Source organism: Rosa chinensis, chromosome 6 (genome assembly GCF_002994745.2).
Source record: "Rosa chinensis cultivar Old Blush chromosome 6, RchiOBHm-V2, whole genome shotgun sequence".
NCBI lineage: Eukaryota > Viridiplantae > Streptophyta > Magnoliopsida > Rosales > Rosaceae > Rosa > Rosa chinensis.
In genome coordinates this window covers 44,978,488-45,000,641 of record NC_037093.1, presented here as the reverse complement: position 1 = coordinate 45,000,641, position 22,154 = coordinate 44,978,488, and the positions used below count along the sequence as shown (strand labels likewise).

The window sequence follows — 22,154 nt, the reverse complement described above, 5'->3', positions numbered from 1 at the left end:
CCGTCTGTTTTGAGAGGTATACCACCTCATACCATCTCTCATATATTAAACAGTAATCTCTGCTTAATATACAAATCCAAAGCTGAAATAACTGCGTAATTTGCTCCTCGACTCCAGCTAACTCAACTTGTTTGCAAACTATTATATACACGAGGAATGCTATTAACTCTATCTTTCTCGTCTTTAACCTTCTTTGTTGTTCTAAGAGATGTTATTGTTGTCACCATCTTTCAAGATTAACGCGGTGAAAAGTTGATCAAGTTAGAGACCATTCAATTGTATTAAGCAAATTAGCCGTTTCAGAAACAGTTCAATTCTCATGACCGACCACTCATTAATTTATTCCAATATATTGACCAGTAAAAATGATTGTGAATTTGAAGAGTTCTTTGCAGAATGATCTATAGAATGTGATCGGAAGTCTAATCTAGGAACTGTTCCCATCACAGTACCAGCTACAAGATGGGAAGAATCAGAAAAAAGTTCAAAGGATATGAATAAATAGAAGGTTGCTACTTGCTAATATTAATCCTCCATATACTAGCTATTTGGCTGGTCAATGATTAAATGCACATGATCTGGAAAGTTTTGTTTGAAAATTAACAATCTCCATGCTATAAAAAGGAAACTTGATTAGTTCTAATTTTGATATGCAGATAGGTGCACAAACAAGCATGTGATGGTAATCAACTCTTAAATTAGTTACATCACCCAAGTTGTAGCATCCCCATATATTTTTTTCCACATGATCTAGGCAAACTCTATGGAGCGCTGTATATGCTCTTCCAACACCATTGTTAATTGTTATCAATTTATGTGGTTAACGAAAACATGCTGCACTTAATGCATCAACCCCACCCTTAATGACTTAATGCATCAACCCCACCCTTAATGGTACAGTTTCATATTCTAGCCCTAGGTAGGACTAGAAGTACAGACTACCTTAAACTAGCAGAGGCATACAATAAAGCCGACCAAAATCACAAAGATCTTATAGAGCAAAGAGAACTTTGTTGGTGAATTGGTGCTTAGCATTTAAACTAGGGGGAGCTTATAATATCCGAGGCCTTTCAGGAGGAGATGTATCTCAGTTTTGGTCACCAATAAACAATAACCGACCATCATGAGTTTTGTTTCATACAACTGCTCCTGCCTTCTGTGAGAATATAGGCGGTTGCATTTTTTGAGGGCTGTGAATCATTTGGGTTGGCAACAAATCGTGTGTGACCAAATGCGTGTGCTTATGGCAACCCGGAATGAACAGTGATCTTAGACATTGTAATGTACAAGGTATCTGGGAGCATCTTGGAGCTGCCTAAGCCAAGTCATACCTTACCAAAAATATATTCCTTTAGAAGCAAAAAACCGGTTTATATTTGGTGGTTGCTTCAAGCCTAAAGCTAACAGCAGAAACCATCCTGATCTTGCACAACCAGTGCTTTCTACTTAACAGCCTGCAACCCAGTGCACCTTAATCACATCCTTTATCTACGCTGCCCTTCATGGTCAAATAAAATGTCAAGCGAAGCCCTATTAAAACCTAATTTGAGGGAAACTAGCAATCAAAGAATGTACGAGTACAACTACTGCTGTATCACTGATCTCTCCTTTAGGCCCATACTATTCACATGTACTACCTCCATCAGAAATCTGGAATCCCAACCATGACCACCAGCATTGCCTATGCTTTCTCAATCATAATTTGTCAAAATGAGCCGACATAAATTTTCAACTATGTCGCACTGACTCAACAACACTAAGAATAAAGGCTAAGACAGAAAAGTAAATTGACATCACAATTTTTTTCTGGGTCTAAAATCATTATTTTTGATTAAAAAGGTTGGTACTTCATTAAGTTTTAATTCATGGAAAAGATGGCATAGAATAAACAAATAAAATATGAATACAAAGTCCAAGCCACATATGCTTCTTTACAGAGCTCAACAACAATTTGGTATAGATGTCTACAATTTTTAAGCATAGAGAAGCTTGCCTACCAGCTGTGTGCGACTTAAAGCAGGTGGAAGCATAAACAATAAGGTTTGATATCCAATCCATGATGGCAAGGCCAAATATGGTCCTAAAAGCCAGGGAAGGTCAAATACAATCCCAAAAGTAATACAAAAAGTTGAAGGTATTTTTCTCAAGTGCAAAATGTGGATCCAGCACTTGCAAGGATGAGAACTTCATCAAGATCTTGACCTCTGATTTAAAATTGAAATTAAAGCTATATATTACATCACAGTGACACCCTCTCATACTTTTCTGTCTACTGCAACCTCATTTAGTAAATTCTACTTGAGATTTCTGAAATTGCGGATCGTAACTTGATTAAAAAGCAACTCTGCACTCTATATGAACTCCATATTATCATTGTTAGCTCTAAACTACTCTTTTACTACTCAGAAGCACCACAACCGTTACCATGACAGAATGTAACTACAGTATTATGGATTATAAAACTTAAGCTAACAAATGCTCCAAAACAACAATAAAGCACAAGGAACCATAGCTATCATTCATAAAGTGAATTTCCATTGGTGACATTGCTGCTCTTCTCATGCTACCCTTCATAAAACCGGGGTTACAGTGTTTTAACAAATCCAAAGAAACTCAAGACTTTATGATCAACACCAGAACAGAAAAACTTACGATTTCTTATGCTTCTAAGAGGCAGGAAAACTCAAAAAGGTTTCTTTGGGTGGTTCTTCGCAAAGATAGCTTCCCAAACCATTGAAGAAAATGTTGCCCTTTTATCCAAAAATTCTCTAACAGCCTTCTCATTAACCATATATCCCTTCTGCTTCAACTTCCCAATCACACTTCCAGCTCCTTCCACGCCACTTTCCTTGCATACCCCATCAACCAACCCCACAAAAGTAGTCACATTCGGCGAGTGACCGGCTTCCAACATTTCGCCACAGAACTCAGCAGCATCCTCCAGCTTATCACACCTACACAACCCCTGCACCAACACATTGTAACTAAACGCATTCGGAACAATCCCATTGCTCTGCATCTTCCTGAAAATCCTCTTAGCATCTTCAGGCTTCTGGGCTTTGCAAAACCCTTCCACCACAGCAGTGTATATCACCACCTCAGGAATAGTACCCTTTTCGCGCATCGACCCGAAAAGCTTCATCGCCTCCTGGACCAGCCCATCTTTGCAGAGCCCATCAAGCATTGCCACTGCATTGGGAATCAGACCCGTCTCCTTCATCTTCTTGAATATCTCATTGGCCTCCTCCGGTGGCTGCTGCTGCGGCGGCGGCTCCTCCGCCGGTTCCTGGGGCTTCTCTCTCTTCGACTTGTCAAGACCCATCTTGAGCTTCTCAAGAAAACTGCTGTCCTGCAATGGCGGATTAGGGTTCTCCCTCCTCCTTTCTAAATTGGGATGGCTCTCTCTCCTTCTATCAGCATTGGTCCGGGGATTCGATGGTCTCTGCCCTCTTAAGGGCCTATTGGGTATCGGCTCCGGCGGTTGTTTCTCCGGCGCTTCCATTTCACGGCCACGATCAGTACCGGAGCTAAAACGACGTAGTTTAATCAACGAGCTAGCGGAAATGGAGGCCTGAGATGAATGGCCGATAGGTTTGGAAATTGTGGAGAAGATGTGCTTCGTAAACGATGGCATGGCCTCTCTGAATTTTGATCAATCAACTCTAAAGCTTCAATCTTTACTTCTAGGGTTTAAGGGCGGAGTAGGATTTGGGGTTTTAGCCAAATGAGGACTGTGACTCTGACTGCCATATAAAGAAGAGGGCACATCAGTCATTTAGAGAAACAAGGAGGGTAGATATGGTATTTGAAAAAACAGTAAGGCTCAGTAAGTCAGGAGCCTCTTCGCTCTCAGTGCTTTGAAACGAGATAAGGCAGGCTTGTCCTATGAATTTTGGGCTGGCCGCACAAGTAGAAAGTCTCTCTCTTTTCACCTGTTCCGGTTTTCTCTGCCTGATTAAATCATAGGTATGTATCTATTTCACTGTGTATAGAAAGTCAGAGTAGAAAGATCAAGTCTTTGATAGAATTGTATAGTAGTGTTCAGTTTGTTTTTGATTCTGCAGTTGCCCATGTACTGAATATGCTTGGTTCTGATCATAGTTCTGACTTGTTTGTACTAGTACAAATTATAGAGACCTGTAGTTTTCTGGGTTTTATATGAAATTGCAAATGTGGAATTGGGCTTGATGTGTTTTACATGTTATCAGGGGGTAATGGAAACTAGCACCACTCAGAATGGTAGTAGTAGTATCATGTGGTTCTTCAGGGATAAAGGGTTTGATGATAAGAGTATTAGTGAAATGCTCAAAAAATGCAAGCGGCTTGAGAATGTGAATAGGGAAAGTGCCTCTGAGAATTGGGCTTATCTGGCAAGTATTGGAATTCAAGAGAGGAAGCTACCTTCTGTTGTGTCGAAGTGTCCCAAGATACTTACTTTAGGTCTTCATGAGAAGCTTGTACCTACGGTCGAGTGCCTGACCACGCTTGGCACAAAACCGCGTGAAGTTGCGTCCGCCATTGCCAAATTCCCTCACATTCTGTCGCATAGTGTGGAAGAGAAGCTCTGTCCACTGTTGGCTTTCTTTGAGGCATTGGGTGTTCCTCAGAAGCAACTTGGCAAAATGATTTTGCTGAATCCTAGGCTCATCAGTTACAGCATTGAAACAAAGCTGAAGGACATTGTGGACTTTCTTGCTGATCTTGGCCTTGCCAGAGATGGGATGATTGGCAAAGTACTGGTGAAGAACCCATTTATCATGGGTTATAGTGTTGATAAAAGACTGCGGCCTACTGCAGAGTTTTTGAAATCCTTTGGTCTCACAGAGCAGGGTATTCAGACAGTGGCAATACACTTTCCAGAAGTTCTGTGTAGGGATGTGGACAAGATTTTGAGACCCAATTTCAATTTTTTGAAAAGATCTGGATTTGAAGATAGGCAGATAGCAGCTCTGGTGACTGGTTATCCACCCATTTTGATCAAAAGCATCCACAATTCTTTAGAACCCAGAATCAAGTTTTTGGTAGAGGTAATGGGAAGACGAATTGATGAAGTCACCGATTATCCTGACTTCTTTCGCCATGGTTTGAAGAAAAAAGTGGAACGGCGACACAAACTGTTGAAACAGACTACGACTGATTGCAGCTTAAGTGAAATGCTGGACTGCAATCAAAAGAAGTTCCTATTGAAGTTTGGTTTGGCTTGAAGAATAGGCCCAAGGTACTAGGTCTCCTTGAAAGTACTTCAATGTTTGTTTTTCTTGTATTGTAGCCTAGTTTGATAATGTATTTTCAACACACTTCAATGAAGTCTTCCCTTTATAAAAGTTCCATATGGAAAAACATTTTCTGAGGTAGTTTCAGTTGTTTATATAGGAAACTAAACCAAGATTATGCGATAATTTAATGCCTATATAATCAAATGACCAATAGTCCTCTTCAATTAGCATTAACCTTGGATGGAAATTACCTTACATCACAGGTATAAGAGAACCGGTATGTTAATTAACAGATGTTTAAGTTGGATGGTGTTATGACATATAAAGTTGTTTGATTTCTGAGGTAGAGTCAAGAAAATCCATAGTACATTTAGCACTCCTGTCCATTATGGATACTAAACATTTTGGTTTCTGTACAAATCCCCAATCCTATTGGTGACAGGAGAATATTTCACTGATCACTTTGTCTGGTTAACCCCATTCCCATAAGCTTAAAGAGTAATTAACTAAGGAAGAGATACTGTGATCCTAGAAAGAGTGACGTTAGAAACTGTACTGTCAGTGCTGCTATATGCAGTACCCATGGAAGGCCATGTGAAAACAGGCTTGAATGGAGGCACACTAGGGACTGACATGGTTCCGGATATAATCTGGCATATGGCTTGTGTTTGAGGCCGCTCACTAGCAATAGGATGTGAACATGCCAATCCAAGTAGCAAAAGCTTCTTTGCTTCATCCAACGCGTAATTACTGTTCAGTCGCTCATCGACAGCTTCCTCAATACACCCTTCTCGATGCAACATCCACACCCAATCGACCAAAGAAAACTGGTGTTGTCCATGAATAATCTGAATCCCAGGACTTTTCCCACACACAATTTCAAGCACAACTGCCCCGAAACTGAAAACATCAGATTCTGGAGTAGCCTTCCTTGTATGGAAGCACTCTGGAGCAACATAGCCCAGGGTACCCGCAACTCCTGCTAGTTCTAGTTCAGCATATGAGTTCCTCTCTTGTTCCAAGGCTCGGGCAAGGCCAAAGTCTCCAAGGCGAGCATTGAACTCAGAGTCGAGCAATATGTTACTAGCTTTGAGGTCACGGTGCACCACTTTTTGATCATACTCATTTTGCAGATAATGCAAAGCTGACGCCACACCAGCTAGGATCTTGCATCGATGCTCCCAATTGAGTGTATTCTGGTTTGAAGCTTTATATAGGTGCCTATCAACGCTACCATTTGGCATGAAATCATATACTAAAAGAAGCTTTCCTTTCTCATAGCACCATCCTGTACAAGGGGATAGTATATGTACATAGATTAGAAACTATCTAAGATAAACATGAATTTGGAGATTATTAATTGATTGAGCTTCATGTGAAGAAAAATTTTAAGAAAATGCAACTGGAATTCAGAATAAAAGAGAATGGCCTACAACTGCCTTCCGAGCCAGTTTCCTTGTTTCTGTGTACATTCCTAACTTCTTTTCTATGTCTTATTTGTTAATGCCATCATTATGGACCAAGTTTGTAATTTGTATTACAATACCATTTAACTAGCGATTGTTTATGGTGGAATGGGTTCTGGTCAATAATGTAATGTCTTACTCCATGTGTGTGAATTGAGAAAATGTTTTTTTTTTTTTTTGGTAGAGAGTTGAGAAAATGTGAGGAAAATGATTCGTACCATTTCAGTCATTTCAGTCCCTAAAAGGATAAACGAAGACCTGTTCAATGCGATAGACTATTCCAAATTCAATAGTTTTCTGGTGAAGCAATATATAAACTAGTTGCCTATTAATTAGTGGTTGATTGTTGACGCTTAACTTGACCTTTCTGTTTTTCTGAAATTCCATTTCTTTAGATCACAACCTTTTGAATTGTTTTAAACAATATGATAGGTATCTTTTAGAATAAAGCACAATGTGGAACTGTAAGACGAATATAATTTAGGGAGAGGAGAGAGAGGGAAAAAAAACAAAAACAAAAAAACAGAAGAAGATTGGATGAGTAAAAGGAATGATGGAGATTACACACCTACTAACCGGACAAGATTTTTGTGGCGAAGGCGGTGAATGATGGTTAGTTCTGCCATGAAATCATCTTTGCCTTTGATGTTGTCTCTTGAGAATTGCTTGACAGCAATTTCTGCAGACTCATTAGTAGCATTTGCCTCATCAAAATCACGCAGAGTCCCTCTGTAAACAACGCCAAATCCACCTTGTCCCAGGATCATACTCGCATGGAAATTATTAGTTGCATCCTTGAGCTCTTTGTACTTGAACTCCCTCGGCATCCCTGGCAACCTCTTCAGTGTCCCGAGCACAATGGACTCCTCAAGAGTGGTTCTTTTCCTCTTCTTGACATACCCAACTCCCAAAATAACACCAAATACTACTAATAAAACCAATGCTGGCACACCGATCTTCAACAAAGTCATATTCTTTCTGGTCTTGAATTCTTGAACCACTAGATTCCATTCCAAAACACAGTTTAGCTGTTTAGCCCGGCTACCTGTGGAACCAGAAAATCCAAAGTAGGAGTCTTGTTTTAGATATTGTTTCAAGTTTACTGGCTCCTTCATAAGCGGTGTCTCCGGCCTTACTGGTGGGATGTTTATGATGCGCTTAGCCATGTAGACTTCAATGACTTTTGAGCTGCCATTGTATTGCACCCACACGGTGTAGTTGGTGCCTACCTCCGGTGATATCTCAATGTCGAAAGCCTCAAGAGAAACAGTCTTACTTGATCTTACAGAGTTGATGTTGAGGCCTATATGGTTGTCATCGGGGTCGAAATCTTGCTTTCTTGTGTCGAATTCTATGGCAACCATGTGGTTTTTAGCATTACCATCAGTGGTGGCATTGGTGAGGCCTAGCCACTGCCCATAGCTTTGCTCAGGCATGTTCCAATCCGACGCTATAAGAAAAGCAAACCCCTCACCAGCAATCCAGTCTTTCTCACGATAGATGTTTATGAGGAAAGTTGAGTTGAAGGAGGCAACACCATCATCGTCTTCATTGTCAGATGACCAGAGTCTATAAGGTTTGTGATACATGATCCTGCCGGACTTGTTAGAATAGCTGACCTCTGCATTCTCTGAGTCTGGGGTTAACTGAAGTGCCCCTTGATCAATGGAAGAATGAGGCGTGAAATGGAATATAGATTGGTCAGTTTTTTCACTGAAAGTGGTAAAGGGAAATTGCCTAGGATCAGCTGCTGATGCTACAAAAATTATGGCAAAGGTGAAAACAAAGTAGATGATTGATAATCTTTGAGAAAAAACCATTTTGCTCCTTGATTTTGGTTCATGTAACTAAAACCGCGGAGAAAAGAAAAGATGGAAGAGCCAAGTTTGAAAGAAAAGGGATGCCTTGATATACAAGGTGATCCAGCAGTTAAGGTTACGTTTATATTATTATTACCTGAAGGAATCTGCTTGGAAATCACCATAGTTGAAGAAGCTCTTGTTTTCATTATTATACCTATTCTTCTTTTGTTCAGTTTCTGTTTTTCAAGAGAAAGCTCAAGGGTGTGAACACAGAGAAGAGAATTCAAAGAGTCAGCTTTTCTCGATGTGCTAGAGATCTCAAGTCATTACATGGGCCAGAAGTCTATTAACTATAATATTTCGCATTCTGATACTTCTAAGCGCAGCATCAGTAGGACGCGCTAGAACCAGAAAGTCGCATCGGCAAAGGCCTCAAAGGGTTTGATATTTAATTTGTCACCAATACAATGAGAGAAGGAAACCCTTTTCAATTATTAAGTATGAAAGGTTCTCAATCATATGTATATATATGGACAAGTCTACAAATTAAGAAAATAAGCATTCGACGCGTAATGATCAAATTGGTCACATGCACATATTGCATTTTATAAGAGTTGCCCATGATGATACAAGGTCGCCAATTGGTTTGTCTTCTAAGTTCGTAACTGGAGCTAGCACTGCTCTGGTTCTATTAATTGAGCACGTTGTAGCTTTGACCAGGGCCCTGCTTGTCAAAAGGCATCACACCAAGGTCTCTGTTTATTTTGAGACGTACGTACTGGTTCTCTATTAATTTCTAGTTCAGATTCTTTGACTCTTTCCTCAATATATAGTTCCGCACATGTTTATTCCTGAGCGCGTGCGCTTATGCGCGCATCTTACAGGGTCCTCTTTCCACTTTTCCAGTATGTATGGTGAAAATGTGAGACATCCTTTTTATTTAAATGGAAAATTCTTCCATGCTCCGAGCATGGAGTGAGTGTGAGTGCTCGGCCACATAAGCAGCCAATCCAATGGTCAGTTTTGATTGTTTAATCATGGCCACATATTTTGATAAACTGGTAACCTGCTACAGAAGTTTAAAAACACTACACCGGTCCCACGTACTTTTCACATGCACTAACTGTTTTACTGCAAAAAGTAAGTTGGTAATAAAATTATACAACCAACACACACGGAAATTTACTGGTGGTAGTCAAATCAATTTGTCTACCCAACACAGTGACACACAGTGAAGGAGGAAATGAATTTGCTCTTTATTTTGCCAATAGAGTCGAACCAGAGCACAACCAACGATCCTTTGATCTTTATTTTGCCAATAAATTATTCATTCATTTTAATTCTTTCTCTTAAATAGACCAAATTTACTGAATTTTTCCACATGAAAAACACAATATTAAATGAGAGGAAGATTCACGAATCATTAGCTCATGAATGTAAAGAGTATTGGTGTGGGTTGAAAACAGAAATTCAGTGCAAGGGATAGATATCAAAAGGTGTGAGACGAGTTATAGAATAAAATTGATCAAATGGACTAGGAGCTGCTCGATCATGTGATCATTGTTGGATATGAGTTCCCTACTAATGATCTTTCTAAATCGCTGCGAATTGGGTTTGTTGGTTGTCATGGCAGAGTTGGGGAGACAGAAACTGGGGAGAGAATTTGTTTTTCTATTACAACACTATTTTTTTTTTGAAGAACATTTTTCTACCTCTCAAATACCACCAAAGGCGAGAACCTCTCTCCCTTCAAACTCAACTGACGGCTACCAATCCATCTCTATCACCCTCGAAAAGATCCCGGAATTAATCTACCCTCTTCTACCTCGATTGACGCCGCCGGCGATGTCTAAAGTCCAAGCCACACGGTCTCCAACCTCACAAAATCAAATAAGACCCTCTTCTTCGGCGTCGTAGGGAGTCGAGATGGAGTTGGGGTTATGTTTTATTATAAAAGCAAACTAAAAGATGTAGCATCTGTGAGATGAAAAAACTGGGTTCTCCTTAGTTTTATGCCCATTGCGTGGTAAGATGGAAGTTTGAATTTAAATTCTGAAATAACCATGCAAAACTCAGAATTGAATATGAAGTTGATTTGAAGGAGGTCAAAGAATGAGTGAATGCTGCGTAATCCAGCTCAAATAAACCACGTATAAATTAAATTGCTCGAAGCTCGTCATTGGTCGGTGCAGTGGTTAAGGCACAGCTAAACTTGATAATGGGGACCAGGTTCGAACCACCTTCAGCTCTTCATTAGTTCATTTATAAAAAAAAATTATTTTATACTTTTTTTTCCCTAATAAACTACGTTACCTGAAGGGAGATTCTAGTTGGACCTCTAAATTTGCTATTTAGAGTTTTAGACCTCCCCTACTAAGTACACCTCTAATTTACTTTTTAGATTACTTGAAAAGCTAAGTAGACCTCCTTATTTTTACCAAAATATCCTTGAACATGAGATAGAATAATCTCTACTTTTAATCTCTATCTTCAACCACGAGAAGAAGAATGAATCAAAATCACATGATATTGCTCTACTATGAGTATGTCCCTCCTCCACCAAAATTAATCAAAGGGCTGGTTCTCAATCTTAATATGTTGCTGGAATCCCTTTCGATTCAGTAAAAGAAAGATTTCAAGGGTTTTGGGTTGGAAGATCGAGGACAGCGAGGCAGCCCCCGACGAGAGCCCTTGTGGTGAAGACGGCATCACTCAAAACCCAACGGAAACAAAAAAGAATTACTCTACATGTAGGTTATGTGCATGAGCCATAGAAACCAAATCTATAGATGTTTGCAAATAATTATTTACTACAAGAACCACGGTATCCTTCCAAGGTCCAATGCCTACCACATAATCCTTAATGAAGCTAAGGTAGCTGTCTGAAGTAATTTTCCCAATACGACTACTCATCGTCAATTTGATGAAAGTTAGCAAAGAATTGCAAAAATTACAATGATACATTTTAAGATTTATAAAGAGTTCATCCTTGTTAAATACATTAGGAAGAACACGAACCTGATTCGTGTCTTGAGTAGGAATTGTAATGTTGTCAATCAAAAAGATCTTGGGTTTAGAATTTGAATGTTATTTCATGGTTTTAATATTAAAGAAGATGGGCAACTATGATCTCATAAAAGAGACTTTAATAAGAAAGAATAACAATTTGAAAATTTCTACAAATGTATCATCTCGAATCCAAGCAGAAGAGATTGAAGGGAGACTATACATTGAAAATGAAAAGAAAAACTGAAGAGATTTGTTGTGGAGGTAAGAATAGATTTTTTTTTTACCTCTATATTTTTGTCCTTATTTGTCTTTTCATATGAGTTGACAAAGTCAAAGAAGAACTGAAAAAAGATTGAGGTCCAAATAGCAGAATTGGAGGTCCAACTAGAATCTCCCTTATCTGAATTAGTAATCAAACTTATGTTTTTTTTTATCTGAAAAACCACATCAGCCCCCTAAAAATTATAAATAAAAAATGATGCATATTTTTAAGTAGATGAACGTTGGCTATTAGCATTAATTTTTTCGCAAAACTAATAATTTTTAAGAACAACAAAACCATAATCCCCAATTTTTGTACATAGGTAGCTAAAAATAATTTAATTCTGATATCCAAAATAATGTAATTTTCACATTTAATGGTTGGTATCTCAAGCCTTGTATCCATTGATGGTCTTGCCCTTTGAAGGGTAGAGTAAATAGAAATAGGGTTAAAAAGTGTTATTGGGTTGACCCAAGAGATCGGGATCGAAGCATAGACCAAATTGGATCAATTTTGGACTGGAAGTCTAAAATAATGTAATTATCATATCCAACGGTCTTTTTTCCAAGCTTTGTATCCGCTGACGGTCTTACCCTTTGAAGGGTGGAATAGGTTATAAAGACTCATTTGGTTGACCTAAAGGATCAAGGTCGAAACATAGACCAAATTGGATCAATTTTGGACCGGAAGTCTAAAATAATGTAATTATCATATCCTGACGGTCTTACCCTTTGAAGGGTGGAGTGAGAGAATGAATTATTTGGTTGACCTAGAGGATCGGGGTCAAAACATAGACCAAATTAGATCAATTTTGGACTAAAAGCCTAAAATAATGTAATACTCACATCCGACGGTCATTTTCTCAATTTCTGTATTCGTTGATGGTCTTGTCTTTTAAAGGGTGGAGTTGGTTATAAAGGCTTTATTCGGTTAACTTAGAAGATCGGAGTTGAAACATATACCAAATTAGACCAATTTCATAGCAAAAAGCCTCAAATAATGTAATTCTCACATTTAACGATAAGTGTCTCAAGCTTTATTTTTGTTGACGATCTTGCCCTATGAAAGTGTAGATGATAAAAATAGGGTTATAAAGACGTATCCGGTTGATTTAGAGGATCAAGGTCGAAACATAGATGAAATTGGATCAACTTTGGACTGGAAGCCTGAAATAATGTAATTTTCACATCCAAGGGTTGTTTTTCCATGCTGTATCCATTGACAGTCTTATGATTTGAATGGTGTAGTTAATAAAAAGATTTTGTGCTATCCAAAACATTGAAATTAGAAATCGATACATTTGACATTATTCATCTATTTATAGTTTATTCATAGGTATTGTGTAAAAAAATTACTCCAATATGCAGCCATTTTGATATCAAATAAAGCGGTCAACCATTTATATGCTTATGCTTTCCTAAGGGGAGCTGAACCATGAGAATATAAACTTCATGAAATTTTTACATTAATTGATATAACTCATACCCACGAGATTATGAGAGCTGACAGATAAAAAAAAATATTACAGATGAGCGGTTATGAGCATATTATTTTTATGCGGTATTTATGGTTTAAGGTTGACCTGCTAGATCGAGACACAAACGATGATGAAAATAGCTGAAATTTTGACCATAACCATTCCTTCTTATCATGATAACATCCTACGGTCGATTTTGATACAGTTTATTTCCTACACATTGTTGCTCATGGAAGGTACACTTCATTACAACTAATAAACTAGTTATACCACATTAGTAGACATACAAGAATTTTGTGCGATCCAAAAATTTGAAATTGGAAATCGATAAATTTGACACTACCCATCCATTTATAGCGTATTACTATGTATTGTGTAAAAAAATTAACCCGATTCGCCATCATTTCGACATGAAATGAGCCGATCAACCCTTTAAAAGCTTAATACTTCCCAAAGGTGAGTCGACCCTTGAGGAGATAAAATTTCTGAAAATTTTACATTATTTAATATAGCTCTTACCCATGATTGAGTGAGAGCTGACAGATCGAAAAAATAAGTTATTAGTGAGGGGTTATGAACATAAATAATTTTCTGTGGTATCTAAGGTTTAAGGTTGACCTACTAGATCGAGACCCAAATAATGCCGAAAATAACTGAAATTTTGACCATAACCATTTCTTCTTATCATGATAACATTCTACGGTCGATTTGGATAAAGTCTATTTCCTACACATTGTTACTCATGGAAGGTATACTTTTCATTACAGCTAATAAACTAGTTATACCACATTAGTAGACATATAAGAATATTGTGCGATCCAAAAATTTGAAATTAAAAATCAATAAATTTGACATTACTCATCTATTTATAGGGTATTAGTAGGTACTATGTAAAAAAATTAACTCGATCCGCCGTTATTTCAACATGAAATAAACCGGTCGACCCTTTAAACGCTTCAACTTCCCTAAGGGGAGCCGACCCTTGAGGAGATTTAATTTCTGAAATTTTTATATTATTTAATATAACTCCTACCCACGAGTGCGTGAGAGCTGACAGATCGAAAAACTAAGTTATTAGTGAGCGGTTATGAGCATAAATAGTTTTATGTGGTATCTAAGGTTTATGGTTGACCTATTAGATCGAGACCCAAATGACCCCGAAAATAGCTGAAATTTTGACCATAACCATTTCTTCTTATCATGATAACATCCTACGGTCGATTTAGATAAAGTCTATTTCCTACACATTGTTGCTCATGGAAGCTATACTTTTTATTAGGACAAAATACTGTTTACTCCCTATACTTAGGGTCTCGACGTTTCAGTCCCTGATGTTTCAATTTCATCTAAAAAGTCCCTAAACTTTCCAATTTCACCAAAAAAGTCTCTGCCGTCAATTTTCCGTTAAAAAGTCTGTTATCTTGCTGATGTGGCAGTATTTCAACAGTAAAATGACTATTTTACCCTTACTGACCCAAAAAAAAATATATCTCTTTTCTCTTTTTAACTCTTTTTTCTCTATTTTTTTAATTTGTTCTTTTTTATTCTTACATTTTTTTAACTCTTTTTTCTATATATTTTTAATTTGTTCTCTGTTTTTTTTCCTACTCTTTTTTTTTTTTACTCTTTTCTCTCTCTTTTTTTTAACTCTCTTTTCTCTTTTCTTTTTTTAAAACTCTCTTCTCTCTTTTTATTTTTTATTTTTTATTTGTTCTCTTTGTTTTTTAACCCTCTTTTCTCTTTTTTTTTTTATATTTGTTCTCTCTCTTTTTTATATATATTTCTTTCTCTTTTCTATTTACCTCTTCTTCCTCTTCCTCCTCTCTGCTCTTCGGCCTTCTTTTCCTCCTCCCTGATCGCAGCTCCAGTTTTCGGCCACGCCTGGAAACCGGAATGGTCGGGTTCTCTTCCCTTCAGATTCCGGCCCCTTCGTGGTGTCGGAGCTATATCAGAAGCTTTCTCTCGACGTCAATAACGTTTCTTTGGTGTTGGTTTGTTGAGATGATGAGTCAACAGAGATTCAAAGAGGATAAGATATTTGAGTTTTCCTTTAGAGAGAAATGTTTGAACAGTTTTGGCACCGAAGAAAGGGAGGTGGAAGGTGAATTGATTTGATTTGGTTGTGCTCCGATTTGGTTTGGAACCGCTGTATGGAGAGGGGTGATTAGGAGAGGTGGTGATGCTTGCTGGCATGACGGGGATGATGGATGGATAGTGGAATGGCCAGCATTTGCCTGGAGCGGCGGGCACGCCAACGGTGATTAGGAAAGGTGGTGATGCTCGCCGAAAACTGGAGCTGTGATCAGGGAGGAGGAAAAGAAGGCCGAAGAGCAGAGAGGAGGAAGAGGAAGAAGAGGTAAACAGAAAAGAGAAAGAAATAAAAAATAAAAAAACAAAAGAGAGAGAACAAATAAAAAAAAAGAGGAAAAAAGTTTAAAAAAAAAAGAGAAAAAAGAGTAGGAAAAAAAAAAGAACAAATTAAAAAAAAAAGAGAAAAGAGGGTTAAAAAAAAGAGAAAAGAGAGTTTAAAAAAGAAAAAAAGAAAAGAGAGTTAAAAAAAGAGTAAAAAAAATAGAGTAGGAAAAAAAAAAACAGAGAATAAATTAAAAAATAGAGAAAAAAGAGTTAAAAAAGAACAAAAGAGAAAATATAGTTTTTTTTTTTTTTTTTTTTTTTTTTTTTGGGGTCAGTAAGGGTAAAATAGTTATGTTATTGTTGAAATAGTGCCACGTCAGCAAGATAGTAGACTTTTTAACGAAAAATTGATGGTAGAGACTTTTTGGTGAAATTGGAAAGTTCAGGGACTTTTTAGGTGAAATTGAAACGTCAGGGACTGAAACGTCGAGACCCTATAAGTATAGGGAGTAAACAGTATTTTGTCCTTTTCATTACAACTAATAAACTAGTTATACAACCTTAGTAGACATATAAGGATTTTGTGCAATCCAAAAAATTGAAATTAGAAATTGTTAAATTTAACATTACCCATATATTTATAGCATATTAATAGGTATTGTGACAAGTACATTATTTAAAGCTTTTGATTCAAAATTCGGTCAACCGACTAAGTTTTCTTTCTTATTTTTATTAACTCCGCACTTCAAATTGTAAGACTATTGATGAATACAAACTTAATACACGATAATAAAATATGCGTCACGATGAGTCGGTGAAAATTTTCGGGACACCCAAGTTATTTATTATAATTTTTAGAAATGTGAGAATTTTAGAAATCATTAATTTCTTGCTTTGAAAATGGGAATCGTCTACAGTACATTAATGTACCGATACATCAAGTAGACTACGTTCAATATAGAGGTAGACTAGCTCAGTACATGGGTAGACATGCATGGAGTTAGTCTACCCTTGTACCAAGCTAGTCTACATCTATATTGAACCTAGTCTACTTGATGTATCAGTACATTAATGTACTGAAGTATTTTCCTTGAAAATGGGGGGGGGGGCGGGGGGAAATTTGCACCCCCAAAATTTCAAACCACACCCCATTTTATTTTTTTAATAATATTTCATCTCAAGTCTTTTTGAACTTCCCAAAATACCCTCAAAAACCAGATTTTCTTTTTCTTCTTTTTGGGTATGTTCTTCCCTTTCTCTATCCTCTCTCTCCCCGACGAAATCCTCTGAGATTAATCTCTCTCTCTCTCTCCGGCGAATACTCGCTCTTTCCACCATCACGTCGGCGAATGGAATTGGAATTGAATCTCCGACGCACGAGCTAGATCTCCGACGCGCGACGCCGATTGGTAAGCCATAATAAGTCCTACGACAACCTCACACCCAAATCGATCGACCTCTTCTCCGCCTGTTACCTCTCAATCCACTCTCAGACCAACGACCTCCTCACCTTCCTCGAGTCAACTCTCGAACCTGACTCCATCTTTGCCAGTGACCACAAGAACTGGAAATCCCGCTGCTTCGGCCGCATCCAGTTCACCACCCTAGCCCACAAAGCCATAGCTCAGTCTTTCTCCTCCTCCGCGGACCTTGGGGCAAGAAGTCTACACCCTCTTCCAATTTCAACCCACCAGAGATCCAGATGGAGATGATGAACCAGCATTCCAGTTTCGGGTTTTGGACTCAGGTAATCCAAATTAGCTCTTCCATTTAACTATTTAAGTCTTTTCTGTCTATAGCTTTCAGCTTGAATATGAATTAGGTCCGCGTCTCGATCATGATTTGTTATTGGGTTTTCTCTGGGTTTCGTCCCTGACTGAACCTTGTTTTGATTTGAACAGCTAATGTGGGAAAGAAGACATCTTTCACTTGTTTTTTTTTTGTCGTCCTCTGATATTGAGAAAAATGTGAAGCAGTAGACGCCATGTCGCTTGGGACCAAACATATCAATCCAACTCCCACAAGCTGTGGAGAAGAATAAGCACCCACTACAACTTAGAGACCTCCGTCACAGAAAATTAGGTAAGGAATACCAGTGTGTGGTCAGAGCAGAAAGGGAGTGAAGAAATGGGAGATTTGTACGTTTTGGGTTCGGCGGGTTGAGTTAATGCTCTGCTTTTGAAGGTCGATTTTTCTTCTTTGTTCTTACGGTTTGAGTTTCTTGCTTAAAGTTACTGAAATTGGAAGAAAAGTTCTTGTATAGCAATGAGCAATCTGCTATTCAATTTGGGATTTTGGATTCTAATCTCCTCCCGAGTCCCGACTTTGTACTTGGATTTTGTTTTCGATTTTACAGTTGGTTAATTGGGTCTTGTTTTCAATTTTGCAGTTGGATAATTGGAACTTTGTACTCTCTGAAAGCCCGACATTTTGGAGAAGAGAAGAGAACGAGAGAGAGAGAGAGAGGGAAGAACAGACCCAAAAAGAAGAAAAAGAAAATCTGACTTTTGAGGATAGTTTGGGAAGTTCAAAAAGACTTGAGATGAAATATTATTAAAAAAATAAAAATGGGTGTGATATGCAATTTTGGGGGTGCATTCCCGCCTATCATGGTGGCAAAATTTTAAGCTCAACTTAAAATCCCGCCCACTTTACTTTCACATTTCCCCTCATCGATTCAATGATAATAAAAGAAAGGGATAGTTTCCACTATTGTTGAATTACTCCCTCTCTCTCTCTCTCTCTGTTCCTCCCTTCCGGCCTATCGAAGGAGCTCAAATCCAAAGTCCGAGCAATGCAAATTCGCTTAGCACGAATGGTTAATGCTTCTCTCGATTTCAATTTGTAGGTAATAATGGGTAAAACCAAATTAGGGTTTCTTTCTGAGTTTTATTTTGGGGTCTTTCTTTTAGATATGAGAATGAACACGCACGAAGTGTTAAAGAGACGAGCCCATCACATGCAGTTGTAGTAATCGACAGTGGTGGAGGAGTCAGAGTCATCAGGACGCAGAGCAAGGTCCAGAGGCAAAAAGTGAGGCGACCCAATTCCAGGTATACACAGACACTTTTAAGTTTCATCATCGCTTTGTCATTTGTGTTTTTCCAGTTCTCCCTTTTATTCTGCTTATCGTGAGAGAGAATCTAACCTGGGTCTACTTTCTGTTATGGCCAGACCGGTCCTATTCCGGTCGAACTCCTCCTAGACCATCAAACCGCTGCTTTAAGTTTGCGTCTGAAGCAGTCCTGCATCTCTGTTATTTCCGTGATTCTCAATTTGGTATACTGTTTCTTTTTGTTTCCTCTCTTCATAGGTTTATAGAGCTTTCAAGCTTAGATGGATGCTATTACGGGCGTCTCATGATCGGACAATCATGTATATGTAGTATAGGTACAAACTTCTTTTTATATCAATTTGGGTTCAGTCATGATGAATTATTGTTGTTTAATCTTTGGCTTGTGTTCCGTTTGTCAATTCAGATATGTTCATGATTTTCTTAAATTTGGAGCTAAATAATAAACCTTCAATGGCTTCTAACAATTCACAATACCAATAATCTCAATTCGGAAGTAAATTGGTTAAATGGTGATAATATGATTGTTTTTAGTTTTATAATATTGAAAGTGTCATTGGATTCTATGCATCAACGTTACTGTATTATTTCTTGTCAAATGCTAAATTTGTGGATTTTGTGTATTTGATTGAGGGTTTTTTGTGTTTCAAGGCCAAAAACTCAGAAATATTGTATTTGACTGCAATCTCTGGCTCTGTAGGCATTGTATGACAGGTCATTACTGCCATCAAAAGCAGTAATGATTGGAATTAGGTTCGCTTTCTACTCTGTATGATCAATATGGCATTGTGATTGGAATGTAGATTAATGCATCTGGTCTCTAAGTTGTGTCTGTTTAATTGATATCTGCCTTAGTTGATTTATCAGTTTCCATATGGGTTCTTGTTTTATGTCTGACAGTTTTGGCTTATGATCAGAATCTACAAATGGAATTCTGATCCAGCTCAATATGAAAGTTTATGGAATGTAATCAAGTGATTCACTGTTTATGGGAATGTAATCAATTGATTCACTGCTGGAGCTGATTTAAGTGAAAATGTCGTGCATTGGTGGATGAAATTAATGCACTGATGGATCCTTTGAATCTATCAAATGGAGACATGTTGGTAGAGAATGCAATTATGCTTCACACAGAATTGCCGAGGAAGCAGAACTGCTGTGGCTTAGTTATGCTCTTGATGTAGATGCTTCATATGTTTGCTAATGTCTGGGCGTAGACCTCAATTTTGAGGCCATATTAGCCCCTATGATGTAATTCTGTTATGTAATTACTCTGCTTTTATCAATGAAATATCTTATTCCAGAAAAAAGAAATTGGTTTATTAAGTGTACACAGTATATACAAGCCACCAAAAATAAATAAATATGGGAAGCGTGCCCAAAGAAAATTACAAAACATCAAACAATAGAAGACGGATTCGGTGAGAGCTCTTTTGCTCCTTGGTGACAAAATAATACAAACTGATATAGACAAAAGCAACGCACCAAGCTGCTGCTGCAATTCAAAGAGGGAAAACTGATCTTGATTCAACTATTCCAAATATGCACAAACAAGCCCTAGCAATGCTAACAAATAAAATAAATAAAAATGTTAATCTAAGGCACCAAGCTCTAACAATGCTCGGCTTTGGTGAAAACCAAAGCCTAATCAAAACTAAGAGCCTAGTGATGGCTATTTACAATGAGATAGAAATTGTCATTTGAAATTGTAATTGTAATTTTCTAAAAGATTAAGCCAAAAACTAAATGAACAACAACAATTAAAATGAAGAAAAATAAGATAGAGAGATTTTGGGTTCTAGGGATCGCTCTCTAGCAATTTCAATGAACGAACATATTTCAAGCAAACAAACATATCTTCATGAGAACCAAATCCTGTACTTAATGCCGGTCAAGGCCACTAAGCCGAATTTCCTTAAGGGTATTCACATTTTCGGTTAGGACAAATATGAACTCTCTAACTCATGAGTTAGTACCTTACTAGGGCTACCAAAACATGAACTAAAGACCTAGAGCTCTAGAAATTAGGGATTTAAGCATGCAATAGTTACAACCTAAAATTTAACGATTACTTAGTTCTCTACCTAATGCCGGTTAAGTCAATTTCTCTTATTTGGTATCCATTCTTCCGGTTAAGGCAAGAATGAACTCTCTAACCCTAATCATTATGCCTTGTTAGGGCCACAACGTCTAGGATTAAAGGCGAAGGGCACAAGAAAATAGAAACTTAGGCAATCATTCATTCTCGATTAAGCAACTACTTAACACACCACACTAATTACATGAAGCTAGTGAACAAAAGAACCACCAATTGTATCACACATCACAAATCTCAACACATAACAAAGAGAGTGGTTAATTCCCTAAATTCATGCATCAAGAACCAAGTAGCATAGTAATTAGAGCGCGCCCATATGAAAATACATTATTTATCACTTGAAAAATATGTCAATTACATCAAAATTGAGCTAGAGTTAGAAACCCTAGCCCCCAAAAGTAACTACTCACAACCCATATTCATGAACATCAAAATTACAAAATTCAAATAGCAAAGAGTAGAGAAGTGTAGGAGAAAACAAGGATAGTCACAAATAGCTATGAAGCTAGCATGACCAGCCTTGAATTATCTTGAATCTTGTAGAAATTGAGTCATTTGATAGATCCTTGAAGGTTTGTGTGAATAGTCCTTTAAATCTAAAAACAAAATATAAAGAAAAGAGGAAAAAATGGAGGAAGAAGATGGGAGAAGAGAACAGCCCAAAGGGCTGCCCTGTTTTGGTGTGTTGCGGCTACTGTTCTCTTATCTCTGGTCTCGCATGCTCAAGGGTTAATTGAATATATATATGGGGTCTTGACCCAAAGCACAAAAATAACATAACATTAGCCCACTCACCCCAGCAACAAATTTTCATTCCCACTAACCCATTTAGTTGCGAAATGTCACTTTTAACCTTTAAAGAATTATAAAATTACCAATTGTTCATAAAACCAGACTCTCTCTCTCTCTCTCTTCTCTCCTCTCTCCCTCCCTCCCTCCCACCCTCCCACCCTCCCCTCTCTGATCTCTTTCAATTCCGGCGAGAAACATTTCGCCGTCGAGCAAGTCGCCCTTACCGTTCCGGTCACCGATTACCAATAGGATTGGAAATTTTAGGTCGAAGAGCACTGGTGCACTGGTGGTCAGTGCTGTCGGCGATAGGTCGCCGATTTGGTCTGGGCTGTCGGCGCCGGGAATGCAGAACATGGCTCCAATGGAAGAGACGACGAATCCGACGGTGGTGCTTCAGAAATTTCAGCGATTTCGAGGAGTGGGTATTGGCGGAGACATGAGGGTATGGAGGAGGAGAGTTTGGAAGAGTAGTGCTTGCAGATCTCCATTACAGGAAATAGATGGCCTTGACCGAAAAAGGGAACGATCCATGTCTCATTCACCATTTTTGCAGAATTGAGTTTGTCTTAGAGGTTTGCAGTAGGGCTAGGGAATATAAAGATAG

General features: G+C 38.1%; 3 protein-coding genes and 1 long non-coding RNA gene across 14 annotated transcripts; 2 read left to right on the top strand and 2 right to left on the bottom strand.

The window, feature by feature from the left end:
* Positions 1 to 2,492: 2,492 nt before the first annotated feature.
* LOC112171882 (pentatricopeptide repeat-containing protein At4g38150) lies at positions 2,493 to 3,745 on the bottom strand. The gene has a single exon (XM_024309008.2). It carries the CDS (start codon positions 3,632 to 3,634, stop codon positions 2,684 to 2,686), a length of 951 nt encoding a protein of 316 aa, XP_024164776.1. The 5' UTR covers positions 3,635 to 3,745; the 3' UTR covers positions 2,493 to 2,683.
* A 65-nt stretch (positions 3,746 to 3,810) lies between these two features.
* Positions 3,811 to 5,339, top strand: LOC112171880 (transcription termination factor MTERF6, chloroplastic/mitochondrial). The gene is made up of 2 exons (XM_024309007.2): positions 3,811 to 3,966; positions 4,209 to 5,339. The coding sequence occupies exon 2, from the start codon at positions 4,215 to 4,217 to the stop codon at positions 5,202 to 5,204; it is 990 nt and encodes a 329-aa protein (XP_024164775.1). The 5' UTR covers positions 3,811 to 3,966; positions 4,209 to 4,214; the 3' UTR covers positions 5,205 to 5,339.
* LOC112171879 (probable L-type lectin-domain containing receptor kinase S.5) lies at positions 5,163 to 8,815 on the bottom strand. Of its 3 annotated transcripts, none has more exons than XM_040508900.1 (3): positions 8,639 to 8,815; positions 7,251 to 8,438; positions 5,163 to 6,504 (listed from the first exon to the last, which is right to left on the bottom strand). In XM_040508900.1, the coding sequence occupies exons 1-3, from the start codon at positions 8,688 to 8,690 to the stop codon at positions 5,723 to 5,725; spliced, it is 2,022 nt and encodes a 673-aa protein (XP_040364834.1). In that variant the 5' UTR covers positions 8,691 to 8,815; the 3' UTR covers positions 5,163 to 5,722. The 3 variants fall into 3 exon arrangements, with proteins under 3 accessions (XP_040364834.1, XP_040364835.1, XP_024164774.1); XM_040508901.1 differs by having other exon boundaries at positions 7,251 to 8,339; positions 8,639 to 8,813; XM_024309006.2 differs by lacking the exon at positions 8,639 to 8,815 and having other exon boundaries at positions 7,251 to 8,590.
* An 8,005-nt stretch (positions 8,816 to 16,820) lies between these two features.
* On the top strand, positions 16,821 to 19,961 carry LOC112174074. 9 transcript variants are annotated; one of them, XR_005801176.1, is made up of 6 exons: positions 16,823 to 17,334; positions 17,489 to 17,771; positions 17,977 to 18,405; positions 18,500 to 18,977; positions 19,312 to 19,413; positions 19,561 to 19,961. It is a non-coding gene; the product is annotated as an uncharacterized LOC112174074 (long non-coding RNA). The 9 variants fall into 9 exon arrangements; XR_005801173.1 differs by having other exon boundaries at positions 16,821 to 17,334; positions 18,500 to 19,413; XR_005801178.1 differs by lacking the exon at positions 19,312 to 19,413 and having other exon boundaries at positions 16,824 to 17,334; positions 19,578 to 19,961.
* Positions 19,962 to 22,154: the final 2,193 nt, after the last annotated feature.

Bases quoted from the DNA above. Each gene is read 5' to 3' on its own strand.
- LOC112171880 (XM_024309007.2), top strand. From the start codon at position 4,215: ATGGAAACTAGCACCACTCAGAATGGTAGTAGTAGTATCATGTGGTTC.
- LOC112171879 (XM_024309006.2), bottom strand. From the start codon at position 8,502: ATGGTTTTTTCTCAAAGATTATCAATCATCTACTTTGTTTTCACCTTT. The intron at 6,505-7,250 runs GTGTGTAATCTC...CCCCTTGTACAG, and splicing joins AAATCTTGTCCGGTTAGTAG to GATGGTGCTATGAGAAAGGA.
- LOC112171882 (XM_024309008.2), bottom strand. From the start codon at position 3,634: ATGCCATCGTTTACGAAGCACATCTTCTCCACAATTTCCAAACCTATC.